Source organism: Leuresthes tenuis, unplaced genomic scaffold, assembly GCF_036924035.1.
Source record: "Leuresthes tenuis unplaced genomic scaffold, fLeuTen1.0.hap1 SCAF_3, whole genome shotgun sequence".
Lineage (NCBI taxonomy): Eukaryota > Metazoa > Chordata > Actinopteri > Atheriniformes > Atherinopsidae > Leuresthes > Leuresthes tenuis.
Genome location: NW_027325357.1, coordinates 15,673,311 through 15,687,690, shown reverse-complemented (window position 1 = coordinate 15,687,690; position 14,380 = coordinate 15,673,311). Strand labels below are relative to the sequence as shown.

The window sequence follows — 14,380 nt, the reverse complement described above, 5'->3', positions numbered from 1 at the left end:
ATCCACTTTTTATGCATGCATGAGGGATTGATGCTTTGAAATCATTTGATATATTTTGCATTACTCTTTGTAGCTTATTCATACATATGCTTTTCTGTCTGGTCTTAAATATAAAAATGCAGCTGCATATTCATTTCAAATAATGTATTTGTTGTTGTATATATCTATGTAACCTGCTTGAGTCTTTATAAAATTTCAAACCAGCATTCGGTCTGAAAAGTCAAAAAGCATGACACAGTCCTGTTTGTTATTGTATGTCAAAATGCCTGAATTGAAAAGACTAAGCGGTAAAATGGTGGCTGAAGCTTTTCCCTGCACAGATTATGAGTCAGAGCATGTGGTTGACACAGCCATCTTATGCGGCCTCACTATTCAATCTGCAGAGGAAAAAGTCATTATTACGATGCATACAGTGGAAAAGGCATTGCGTTAAAGAGGATGTTAAAAACTAAATGCGTGATAGAAAAACAAACTAGACAATGACATCAGGACACACTAAAGTCTTTTTATTTTTTATTTGGGATTTGACATTCAGAACTGAGTAAATAATAACTGTAGTCTGAAGTTTTCATTTTCTAAATTGACAATTTAAAATTTGAAATAAGGTATCTCTCTTTGCTCACTCCCATACTGTATAGGCTTTTCTGTCTATCATCGTGACAGATCAAACTTAAAAACAAACATATTATTTTGAAATGAGGATTATAACATAAGGTATGACTCCTGCTGTAGATAATTCACATCTGCAAAAATGATGGGGAAAAAAAACACAATAGAAAGTGTGTATAAAGTTTACTCTGTAAAGTATGGTTCTGAGATGTTTTAGGGCTCCTATGCACCAAATTGACATCCAAAGCAAGCGGTGACTGCAGACCCTCCTGCTGTGTCTCCTCATGTCAGCGGTGTCAGGGAAAAAAATTTGCTCTTGAAGACACTGCAAAGACAACCTCCGACTCTGACGTACGCTATACACATGGGCAAGAGAAGGTGTATCGAACAGGAGGTATAAATGATTCAGTCGGGTAAAAAAATATGAACAAAACGTTTGTATAAAGTCAGGTCACTGTTGCTTCATTACTTCTCATCCAACATATTTCTAGCTCTGGTATCAGCTGTTTTGATGTGTATAAACATGTGTTTCAATTTAAAGTAACACATCATATGGATTGTTTTGTACATGTAGGTCCTATAAAGACTTTTATAGGTTTATAGTCTGAAAGATAACACGGTTAAAGTCACACTAACTTACTACTGAGGTCCTTCACTGCGTTCCACAGCCAGTCAGGGATCTCTCTCTCGTCTGTCTGACCTGACAGCACTGTAACATGTAGAAACGTCTGAAAAAAGCCCTGACGGAGCCTGACAGAGACAATGATGCGTTACGCACAGAAAAGACAAGTGAGAAAGATGCTACAGATGCTACAGAATTTCTCGACAGGGTTTATCAGCATAGGCGGCTTGCATAGTTTATAAAGGCCCTTTTACACCAAATGGGGTTTTGTTTGCGTTTTTTTTCCCCCTTTTTTATTTCTCAACCTTACTTAAACAGCTTTTGACTCCTGCTTCACTCTTCACAGCAGTGTTGTGTCTTTGTGTGGAAGGTACTGTATATTGTTTGTCGGAGTCTGCAGGTTTTTGTGCGTTTGTGATGTGTTTAAAAGCAAATTCTTCCCAGAACCGTTCGATGTTAGGAGACACAGCAGGTGCTCCACTGTCGCCACTAGTTCTTGGTGTTGCTGTGGTGTAAAAAAGCCCTTTAAGGTTTACCATACAAAGAGACATCATCTATTGAGACAGCTTTATGAATCTATTAGTTTTAATGGTCTTTGTAAGGATATGTTTTACAATACCAGTTTCTAAAGCACTGCTGGAAAAAGTGTGCTTGGCAATAATTGCTTGATAAAATTCTTTAAATCATTATGGTGTATAACATATTTGAACTAAATGTGATTGCTAAACTTTAACACAATGAATAGGTAGTGCACATAGCACTATATAACCACAATGTGCAAAAATAACTGCTTAGTTTATTTTTGAAAAAAGTAAAATTTTCGTGTCCATGTTTCATGTGACATTTTTATTGTAAGATTAGTGTAATGGAAACAATTACTGTACTGTACTGTTGCTGTGTGTATTCTTTTTGTGGTAAACATGTTTCTCGGGTCTGCAGGAACCCAAGAAGACTGATTTAACATCAGTGTCCTCCTGCAAACCTTGTTTTTCAATGAAACTTACTCTAAGTAACAAGGGTAATGGACCACTGAACCATGATGTTTCAGGGGCTGCTGGTGTGTAGCCATGATGCTAAGAACAAAATGTGACTGTCAAAGTGACAAAGCCATCAGCTCGGATGATTACTTCACTTGATGCAGTGACAATAAAATCTTGCCTCTCTCTGTCCCTGTTAGCTTGCTAACACAAGCGTTCTGCCTCTTGCAAAATGACTGCAACACATACAATCCTGTGATTATTCAACTCAAAATTTTGTCTGCTTTTCCAATTCCATAGTTGACTACTTTCATTTGGACAATCTTTTATTTTCTATTATATGTCTAAATATTCGAATTAGGATCTACAATTGTATTGTCAAAACAGTTAACACTAAATATTTATTTTGGATATTTTCTTTCCTGAAAGAAGACATGTTACAGAAGCACAAAGGCCTAAGATCTCAAAACTGATAAGACAATGAATGAGTTTGTTTACTACAACTATTGACACGAGTCTCTCACAACATAGGTTTTCCTGAAGAGTGACCGTGTGGCTAAGATGGTCCAGAGCGGCGGCTTCTCAGCCAGTGATTTCAGAGAAGTGTTTAAGAGGCACATCGAAAAGCGTGTGCGAAGCCTTCCGGAGATTGACGGCCTGAGCAAGGAGACAGTGCTCAGCTCCTGGATGGCCAAGTTTGACACCATCTCCCGTGGTGATGAGGATCCACGAAAAGCTCAGCAACGCATGACAGCCAGCGCGGCCTCTGAGCTGATCCTCAGCAAGGACCAGCTGTATGAGATGTTCCAGAATATCCTCGGCATCAAAAAATTTGAGCACCAGCTGCTTTATCAGGCCTGTCAGGTGAGTTATCAAACCAGCTTGTGACAAGTCTCTTAGGGTTTGCACATTGAAATACTTCAGCGCTGGTTCAATTTAGTATTAATTGATTGGATTGCTGGAGACATCAGTTTCACATATAACCTCCTTTCAGAGCATGGACTCCCCAGCATCATGCACTGTCACAGTTATGTCCAAATATCTTCAGTATTAGATTTTCCTTTTTGAAGATGCATGGCTTCATGACCATATTTATGTTTGCACAATTTCCTTTTTTTCCCCCCTTTTTTCTTCATTAATTTTCATCCACCTTGTAATTGTGTCCTTGATATACACCACATAATTTCTTGCCTTTTTAAAACACTGGAAGCCTTTTACCTTATTGTACTATGAGCCAGCCATTACATCAATGAAAATAACAACTAATTGTTGAACGTATTTTTCTCAGATATATCATTGTTAACAATGATATTAAACACATTAAAACATTGAGATACAATAATATATAAAAAAATATCCTTGAGATAAATCCCCTGATACCAGGCCAGAAATCCTTCACTGTCAGGGACATATGTTAAGATTTCTGGAGGATAATAGTGGACTCTGGAGTGCTTGTATCAGACATAACTCTCCTCCCTCAGCCGTCTTTACTGCTCTCAGTGGTAATGCTGGAAGCAGCACTAATGTTGTCTTTCTACTGGAGATTGATTAAAAGTCTTTCCCCAACAGGATTTGGAGGAAACCTCTGACACCTATCCATCTGCTTAGCATTTAATGTACAAAGTACATACCCCTTCATTTTATTTAGACCTAATGGATATGCCTCTTTGAGGCCAACTTCTTTTTAAATTGCTGAATTTCTTTGGCTTAGGTGTCAGCCCCCTTTTAGCAACTGCTAACCTATAGATCTAAGGAGATGGCAAGAGTTACTGTTAAACAAATTAGACTGTTCAGTATTGTTTGAATGTCTCAGCTGGAAAAAAATCAATACGAGCTCTGTTCTGCATGAGTGTTCATTAGTGTGAACCTCATAATGCAGAGGTGCAATACATCATCACAGCCCTCATATCCTGTGTGTATTTCTCCTCCCAATCCTTTGAAGATGGCTAACCTAGTTTTTTATTTCATTATTTAATTTATTCATTTATTTATGCTACCAGTAGAGATGCTAGTGTTTGCTCAGAAATCTACATGCAGAATATAATACTCTGCTATGAACAATGAAGACATCCTGGTAAGCCATAAACAATGCAGTATCGTGAGTGCTTTGTAGATAGTGTAGAGACGTATTTGAACTGTGATGTGTCATATGGCACATGAGGAATGGGAAATAGATCATAGCTCTGAGAACGACCAGATTAGTTTTTAATTCATATACTTTATATGAGGGAACTGAACAAAATATACATTTCTGTTTGTGTTTTTGTATCTATGTTTGCTGCAGTAATGAATAATACTCATGGTGACTTTGAGAATCTCTCAGGAAGCTGTCAGACGTCATATATTGCCCTTTCCTGAATGATAAAATATTCTCTAGAAAGGAGATGCGGCAATCCAGTCAGTATGGCGTAGGGCTGCTGGCATCTAAAGACAGCTTCTCATGGACTGGCTGGGATTCTAAGCTTCGTTATCATGTTTTAGCTGTTATCACAAGGGATTTCCATTTTTGCAGTCACATCCAAATAGTCAAAAGAAAGTGCTGGTTTATTTCTGTCTCACACTAAAGTAAGAGCAGCCCCAGGAAATGCCTAACGGACAGATCAGACCGATACAACTACTGTGCAAATCAGACTTTGAGTGTGCTCTGTTCCCTGATGGCTGCACAGTTATTAATCTGTGGCGACACCAAACATGACCAGATAAATGTAAAAACATGTTTGGTGTCAAGACCGCAAAAAAAAAATTGGTTTAGTGCTGTGTTTACTTATAATGCCTCCTTTATAATGCCTCCAAAAATGGAAAAAGACAACAAAAAACCCCAAACGTTTGACATTATTTCTAGACTTTGTTTATAGTTTAAGAGTATAGCAGAAATAAAAATTCATTCTGAGCTGATCTCATCACAGAAAAAATATCGTAGTAACCACTCAGCCAAACATAAAGGGTTAAAAAACAGAGAAGATGAAATTATCTTTCAAAGTCATTAGAAAATAAGCATATTTTCTAATAAGCACTTTTCTTCTCTGAGACCTTTGTGTCATGGCCATAGAACTCTGACAGACTCAGACCATTTTAGGTTAACCCCATTTACAGGGTAAACAGAGCAGAGTTTGGTTTAATCAAACCACAAATGTTGATTATACTGTCAATATTGATTATTTCCATCACCTTCCAGCTTTGGATTAAGTTATCAGCATTGTTCAAATGTGCAATTTATATTCTCATGGTGGGTTCGTCCTGCTAAGGATTCAGCTGAGATATTGGCATACCGTCAGCGCACCAGCAGGGGAGGGAGAGATTTAGTTCAGCTATTGCAGCGATGTATCATGTATCCTTTAATCCCAGCTGTCTCCTGTAAAAGTTTGTAAAACTACCAGTAAAAAAAAAAAAAAGACTAATTAGCAATGATCTTAAATCTGCAAAACTCTGCAGACAGCCTTGAACCTCTGAGGTGCAATTCAGAGCCAGTTCTTTACAAAAGTATCCCAGTGTGTAACTCACAAAGTATGTGAACATACAGTCACTTAACAACTGTGGTATGAGATTGTTAAACTGGTCCTCTGATCCATCCATAAAGCATAAATCTGATCATTTGAGCTGGTGTGTCCCCCCGCTACAGAAGAGTCTTATGCTGGTTGACCAGCAGAATGTAATGTAATCTAATGATGATCTAATGATGCAAAGATAGAAGCTATGAAATGTCACAATTGTTAGCAATTTGTTTCTCTTCAGTTTGACCTGCTAAGACCAGCTAATATCTGGCTTTTGAGTGCAGTGGGAAAGGGTACCAAGCTAGTTTTCCATGCTTTGAGCAGCAGCCAAATTGGAGGTAAACTGGCTAAATAAGACCAAACCAAGAAGCTAATTATGCTAAAATGCTTCCTACAGACTTGGCGTGCAGTCTCTGTGCTTATTGCCTCATGAATCAACATTTCAATGAGTAAATTCACATTTGTTTTGTGTTTATATATAAAACATTGATTAGTACACATTGAAAAAAGGTAAAAGTGATAGTTATATTATCATTGACAGCTTTTTTTTTAATTATAAAGATATTGTGGCAGCTGCTAGCTATGTTGAATGCTGCAACAATTGCTCAGTTGTTTTCTTGATGAAAAAATGAATGAATGAATGAATGAATGAATGAATGAATGAATGAATGAATGAATGAATGACGTTAAAAAAATATGGAAATAACACATTCAAACTGATCATATAATGTTTGCATTTTTAGGCTAAATCCTGTTTATATTCAGTTTTCTGCCATGCAGCTAACATACAACCAATCAATAAGCTTCTTGTAATTCATTGGTTGTTATGACTGTAGATATACTTTCTGTTGACTCCTAAATTGACTCCTCAGATTTAGGGTTGATGTTGAGGGTTGATGCTGACGCTCCTTACAGATTTTTATTCTGGAATTTTTAAACCAGATATTTATTCAGACCATTGAACTCTTATTCACATAAAATAATTCCCTAATATCAAGTGGCTGACTGAATTACCAAAGCCTGGGAGTCAAAGTAAAGCCCGGGCCCATCAGGATGAGAGTTTCCTTACTACAGAGCCATAAATCATTGTATGCCTCCCACCCCAGACCCACAGAACATACTTAGATCAGCTCTGCCTGTAACAGACTTTGAAGGAGGCTCTTCTTGTTCCTCTTTAATTTTTCTTGTCTGCAATTGTTAGTTGGGAAATGTGGCCCAAGCTCTTCCTGGTTTAGCCTGTAGCTGATATAATTGCGTAATGGAACCTCTTCACTGCACACAGGATTGGGAGAGGATAAGAGCATTTGCCATGCCTGCCGAGGCACCTCTTAGCTGAAAGAGCAGTGGTGCTGAAATGCAAGGGGGAAGCTTGACTGCACCCACTTCATAGAATCTGGACAATGTTTATTACAGGGGAACAAAAATGAAAGATCAAATTTGTTCTTGACAGCTCAAAACAAAACAAAAAAAACATCTTTGCAAAAACATATTACCTGAAAAACTTATTTTATTTTTGAAATATTTTGTTCACACAAAGTGACAGTAGCATTTAAGATGGGTTGCTTAAAGTGCTGAATTTCCCCATAATCTTTTATTTTCATTTGATTTAGGATTGGTTTGACATCTGTCTCTTTTGCTGCTAAACATGTTAACGGGCATTTAGACTCTGTCTACAGTTTGGCAGGGAACAATTCCTCATTTGATCCCTTTGCATAGTAATTTGGGTAATTTTCATTATAAGACAAACAAAAGTGACAGCCTGAAGCAAGACTTAAAGACAAAATATATCAATTCTCAACACAATGTTTAGAAACATTGTGCTGAATCATTGTGCAGTCACAAACTCTTTCAGACACTCCCCTTTGGCAGGAGGCTGCAGTCCATCAGGACCAAGACCTCCGCAAGAACAGTTTCTTCCCATCCGCTAGCTTTATCAACAAGGCCCGGAGCCCCTCTTGACACTGACTCTCTCCCTCTCCCCTTCCCGATCTACAAGCTACTTTAACATAGCATCTTCAGTCTTTCGGCGTTACATTAACACACAGTCTCTAGTTGTATATATATCCAGATTCTGTATATATATCTATATTGTCTGCACCATCTACACCAAGTCAAATTCTAAATGGCAATAAACATGATTCTGATTCTGATTAGAATTTTAGAGTTTGAGAAGAATTTTGAAAAATGTACTGATAAGATTTCCTAATTAGAACATCTTGCATGATGCTACATTCTCAAAGGATAAGCTTGATTTCACTCTGCGCATTTTAGCAAACACATGCACACACAACAAACCTAAATATAGACCAGCTGCTGCAACTCCTCCAAGTCCAAGCAGGCCCTGCCGCCCAGTTCTGTGTTCCTCACAAGACTTCCCTCCGTGACCGTGTTTGGTGTCTGCTGCTAGTGTCCCAGCAGCCACCTGGGAAGCTGTCTTCAGCTGGGCTGTTAAATACCCACCCGCCTCTGTTCCGTCCCTTTAACTTGCTGTCAACTTGGCTAAGGCAGTGTCACCTTCATTTAGCAGCTCTGCTGTACGCTTTCATAATAGAGTGAGAAATATACCTTTTTCCACTCTTATTTTCACATGTGGTTGCTTGTCCACCTGTATTGTGCCTGTGGGTCATTGACAACAGCTATTAGTTCACAGAGACCACCATCATCTTAGTTCCCCCTTCCACGGCCATAACCATCTTTGTTTTCAGTCTTGTCAAGGGCAAGATGGTTGATATAGAAGGAAAACAAGTCCCATCCCTCTTTACATGCTCCAGAATTTCTAATGCTACCAATCTGATCCGCTTTCAACTTCTTCAGTGCCAGTTATGATGGATTTTACGGCCCTAAATTTTACTGGATATATGAATTGACGTCTGTTGTGTTTGTGTGTTGTGAGTTCTGTGGGAGGAGGGAAGCAAACACATATGAAGGTAAAAATGCAATGTCAGCCGCTGACTGTCCAAGCTGCTGATTTACAGGCATGGCATTGACATTTCTTATGGGATTGCATGTGTCAGATGTCGCCTAAAAAACCGTCCAGTAATGCCCGTAACGCAGAGTGTTTTGACACAAGATTGCCAGCAGCAGGGGGGAAAGGAGCTGCTGAAGCACAGCAATCACTATAAGTCACCATTATGATGGTGGATGATTTTTTGCTGTTGGACATAAAGCTCACCATTGTGATTTTTTTCTGTGACAAGATGCTCTCAACTGTTTAAAAGTCACTCCTTGGCAAATCTGCGCTGAGTACAACTGTGCTTCTTATGCAGACACTCTGCTGCAGCTGGTGGGAAAGTCTGATTTTGTGCTCTACTAAACAGGGACTCTGGGTTATGTAGAAGGGTGGCTGCTCAGTGGCCAACGCTGGTAGCACACCAGACTTAACAGCTCATGCTTACAGTCCTCCATTTAAGGCGCATCTGGCTGACATCAATTCATAATGTACACATGAGTGAACACAATCAAATAAAAAATGGTAGATAAGACGTTCCAATCATGAAATGGCTTTTCTACTGATTACATGACAAGGATGTGCAAAATTCATTCCTGTAAAAGGGCAGTTTTTCATTATACTCGCCACTGTAACTGTGTCACTCATTTCCCCACTGTGTGCTACTTACTAAGGCCCTCCCCTTCTGTTAATGGCTGAACTGGGACATCAGCTCATCCTCTCTTAAAAAGGATTGCTGGAAGGGGCAGAGAATCAATATGGTAAAGCCTGAGAGATGAGGTCTGTTAATGTAATAAGTGTGGTTGAAATGCCATAAGGCACAGAGAGGTCAGCTCTGGCATGCATCCCAGCAGCAGGAGACCAAAGGAGTTTGGCACACCGTATAACAAATAGAATTAGGTGCTCAGCTGCTGGCAACATGCGCTTGTGTAGAAGTGATTTTTTTGTAAGTGAAACAAACTTCCTTTAAATCTGGTTTGTCTAAAACACCATACTTCATTCACCAAATATTTTTGCGTATCTCAATAACAGACAGATAGATGCACCATGAATATCACATGTGAAGAACAATACCAAAAGCATTTCTACATGCAGTAATAAATGGTATGATTGAGTTGAAATCCAGTATGATGAGCTCCGACTTGCTGATACTAACAGTCGACAAATTAAAGGAAAAACATAAGAAAGCCAGCATGAGGCTCCAGTTCTCCCCTTTCAGCCCTACCCTTACATTTTGCTGGAAGAAGTGGCCTCTTTTGTTTTGGAGATCAAAGAATAGTGATCATTTAGCCCTTCTGTGGAATTGGAAACTACCCCCCCACACACACACACAAAAATAGCTGCACTTTGTTCCTGCAAATGACAGGGGAGCGGCCAAAGGGAGAAAGTTGGATATGGCCGTAGTAAGATGATGGGTAATCAAACGCTATCAGATGATTTGGAAAGATTTGGAGGGATCGGAGGGATGGAACATAATTAATCCAGTAGTTATTCCTTATAATGTAGATCCAAAATTACTGTTAACATTTCAGTTAACTGGACTGAGAGATGGTGGCTGTTGAGGAAATAGCATGTATCAAATAAATCGTCAAACTATTGAGTGACCCCCTAATACCTGGCAGATGGAAGCGTTGCGATCCTCTTTAAGGGACTCTTTCCTTCAGGATACACATTTTTCCTCATGGGATATGTGATTTCTCAAAAGGACTTTGTATTGACTTTTAGTGCCTTATCCATCTGAAAGGACACATGGACCCAAAGTATGTGCACCTAATAAAACGCCATAATGATTATCCTCACTACAGAGTTTGTTTTCTTTAATTTGGCACCTGTCAGAATAAAAAGCGAAGCATCACATCACGTTTTGCTTTTTTTCAACATTCACTCGGACCACGCTGCTAGGTGCAACTGTGCTGCAGATATGTCTCAATGGGGCCACAGGCCTCACAGAGTTAACCGAGCTGACTGGTGAGTCACAACATCCAATTTGACAAGAATGAGATGTTTTGGAGAGAAAAACAGAAGGAATGTGAAGCATACATAAGCAGAGAGCAAGAAAAAGACATCAGGCTTCTCCACTATTTCCCTGTGTCAACTAATATAAAAGTCTAATATATTATTGACGTAAGAGACTCATAACTGACTTTCATAACTGTGGGCCAAATGTTAGGTTTACAGCTGAACAGGTTCAATAAAGGCAGCATTGTATAATTATTAGGAAGTTACATTACCTCTGGTTTGGTCACAGGGTGCCAAAACAGTTTCTGATGCCTTATTCAAGTCAAAGCGTTTCTTTTGTCATTGCTATTTGCTGTATTTTTAGTGCCCTCTCGGCTTGGCCGTTCCAGAGAGCTGAATATTTTATTCTGCTGATTGAAATCAGCAAGAAAAGGGATAATTCAAAACACTTGACACTTCCAAAGAACCCGTTGGTCCATTCATGATCTCTGTGGTGACGGCAACATGTTTCCTGTGAGAGAAAGATGAATTTTCTTTTGATTTCCATCTATTCATGTGTGCTACCACTCAAGGCATCTGTGATTGCAGCCAGGCAGAACAAACTGGAGCTCTGATTAGCCTTTTCACGCCCTGCTGTACCATTTCTTGTAGCCACCAATTTGCATGAGCGCCTTTTGGACTGAACGCCACATTACCTCAAACTGCTACCTATCAGTATTTTTGGTGACTGCTATTCTAGCAAGTCCAAAGTCGTCTCATATGTCTTTTTTAAGTGTAATATCAAGGTCAAAAAGCAAACTGTCCTATCCTGAAAATACCAGCACATAGCCAAATTTCACAAAAATGACCTTTTTAACTTTTTTTTTTTTTAATAGACAGCACTTTTAATGTTTCAATGCTTGCATTGGTATTCAAGTGAGACATAGTTTTATGAGAATGTTCAGGAAGTCAAGTCTGTTTGAAAAAGATGGAATTAGTTATGTAGTTATTTACATAACTAATTCCATTTTAGGTTTAGGTTTGGTTTAACATTGACATCTACACACCAAACAGAGATCAGTGTCGGTCTGATGTGTAACATTTAAACAAAATGTGTAATTGATCAGTTCACTTAAAACTGCCTCGTTTCAGTATAGAACATTCAGTGTTTGTTTGGTTGGTTAAGTCTGTTTTTTTTCAAGGTCGCCTTAGATGTTTTACTGCTCTGTTCTTGCAGTGTAATGTAGAAAACTGTCTGTGATGGTAGTGGCGCTGAAAGCCTTTAATTAAACCAATTACCCAAAGGCATGTTTCTAATGTCACGTGTCAGGAGGCAGAATAGAAAGTAACTGACTTTGTTTTTTTCTTATTAACATCTCAAGGATTGAACTGACGGAGGAGCACAAGGCTTTTGTCGCGATAGACATAAATCTTAAACCTAAAGCTTTGTCGTGCAGTTGTAGTTAGATAAATGTGCCGTTTTCAAATAAACTATCAAGGCTAAACTTTAGCAGCATCTGCCAGTGCTTACAAGTCAGACAGTTTTATGGTAATTTGTCTTTAAGAATGATAAATAAATGCATAATAAATACAACAAGTAAATGAAGTTATACTGGATGTGTACTGGGGAAAAACATGAATGTTGGTGATTTATGCTTCAGAATTATTTACAATGCTGCTAGAAGGAAGATAGGCAATATGTTGAATATGAGGGGAGAAACTATTGAGCTACTCACGAATGAACTAATTGCTTTTGTAATGAAAGGCCTCTTTCTCCTGTCTGAGTTTAGAAGTTTCTTAATTTTGTTCTTGTGCCGGCAGCTTTAGCTGAAATCATGCATGAAGTTAAGGAGGCATTGCCCACATCAAGATTATATCATTCATTATTTACAACAGTTTCACAGAGCTCCCAAAGACAAAACTACATTCACTAGAGCTTGGTTTTTTTAAAGATGTACTCATCTTCTTAGCTTTTTGCCTTCAAGTCTGAAAACTTTTCAAGTTGCAAATCTTTTTCTTCAATTTTTTTTATTAAGCTTCGACTTCAGGCTCAAGTCTTAAGTCTACAATGATGCCTTCAACAGTCTGCATTAAAGGGAAAATCCAATGATTTTACACAACAGCGCCTTTCATGACCTCAGAGAAAAGGGAATGAAATCAGAAACCTTACCTCGAGTGATCTTTGAGTCAGCTTCCATCTAAATGAATACTAAAGACTGAATTTGGTCAATTTCTTTTTGTGTTTTATTTTAGTTTGCTTTTGTTAGATATAATTCCAGTCTTTGGCGAGCTGAATAACTTGGTAAATTGGATGACTCTCGATGGTGACTTCTGTATCTTTTGAGAATTGCATGGTCCATAAAGTAATCTAACTGACCTTCTCCTCTCTGTTTATCAATAGTTGGACAACCTGGATGAGCAGGCTGCACAGATCAGACGAGAGTTAGATGGTCGTCTTCAGATGGCAGACCAGATTGCCAGGGTGAGTCAGAGTCTGCAGGGGTGACTTAGATTTTTTTTTAATATGCTTTGTTATGTAGTAATATGTTACTAATATGGTAGAACTTATATGAGGTGCTTAAACTAATTATGTTTTTTTCAGCCTTTTAGAAACATGGGCTTTTTTGCTGAGTCTTTTCTGTTTTTGTCAGCAGGGAGGTAAGTTCCCCAAATTTGTGTCTAAAGAGATGGAGGCCATGTATATCGAAGAGCTCAAGTCATCAGTGAATCAGCTGATGGCCAATCTGGAGAGCATGCCCGTGTCCAAGGGTGGGGAGTTTAAACTCCAGAAGCTGAAACGAGGCCACAACACCTCCATCATTGACATGGGTCAGGAGGATGAGAACACACTGTCCAAGTCTGATGTGGTCCTGTCCTTCACTTTGGAGGTACTGTGAAGCTTTAGGATGGAGGCTGGATGTGTGTCAGTGTGTAAATGATCCGGCATTTTTGATTTGCAGTGCAGCGCAAACGTTTTATGAGCTAAAAGTACAGTGAGGACGTTTTGTTAATAAAGGGTATGAATAGTTTTTAAGATGAATTAAACTGACACTAAGCGCATATGATATAGAAGGTTATGCCAATGATATGCAGAACTGGCCAAATCTTCTTTGGATTTAAGCTGTCTCAGTTTCTTCAGCATGAAATTTTAGGCTGCTTAAGCGATACTGAGATCAGGGCTCCCTGGAGCCCTAACATCTGGGCATGGGCCCAGGTATTTTCTATCAATTAGCTTTTCAACATTTATTTTTCTTTAGATTTCTAAATCTAACCAAAAGGCAAAAAAAACCATTATACTGTATTGATATCTACATCTTGTACAAAACGACTTCTGAACCAGTACTTATAACTCCAAAATGTTCTCAACTACTTCTCTGCTCCAGACTAAGAATAGAAACAGACAGTGAACCTTTTCAGGGCAATGAGCAGATGCTGTGTGAAGAACAGACTGACACATACACACATGCAAGAAAAAAAATCTTTTACCTGCTCCTTAACGGGAAATATGACTCATCTTGTTATCAGCTTGTCTGAGACGAGCTATCGCCACAGCACAGAGAGCAGTCACACCTCTTCTTGTGATGCTGTGCTATTTTAGAATCAGGAAGTGCAGAATGCACAAAGAAAGTGCCTCTGGTTTTCTGTTTGTTCACTCAATGGCAGGCAAAATTTAGAATTAGAAAAAAATACTTTTTGACCTATTCAAATTCAATTGTTTGCAAAGAATGGAATATTCAATATTTTTGAGAATTATCTCTGCAACAACTGGGGAATCTTCATCTGGAATCATATATAT

The 14,380-nt window shown here is 38.7% G+C and overlaps 1 protein-coding gene across 6 annotated transcripts in view; it reads left to right on the top strand.

Annotated features, from left to right (window-relative positions):
- Positions 1 to 14,380, top strand: part of cadpsb (Ca2+-dependent activator protein for secretion b) — a 73,096-nt gene that overhangs the window by 15,917 nt on the left and 42,799 nt on the right. For all 6 annotated transcript variants that reach the window (XM_072382047.1, XM_072382044.1, XM_072382046.1 and 3 more), the window contains exons 3-5: positions 2,740 to 3,072; positions 12,986 to 13,066; positions 13,239 to 13,472. In XM_072382047.1, the coding sequence (XP_072238148.1) occupies positions 2,740 to 3,072; positions 12,986 to 13,066; positions 13,239 to 13,472 (648 nt within the window). The remainder of the gene's footprint in view (positions 1 to 2,739; positions 3,073 to 12,985; positions 13,067 to 13,238; positions 13,473 to 14,380) is intronic.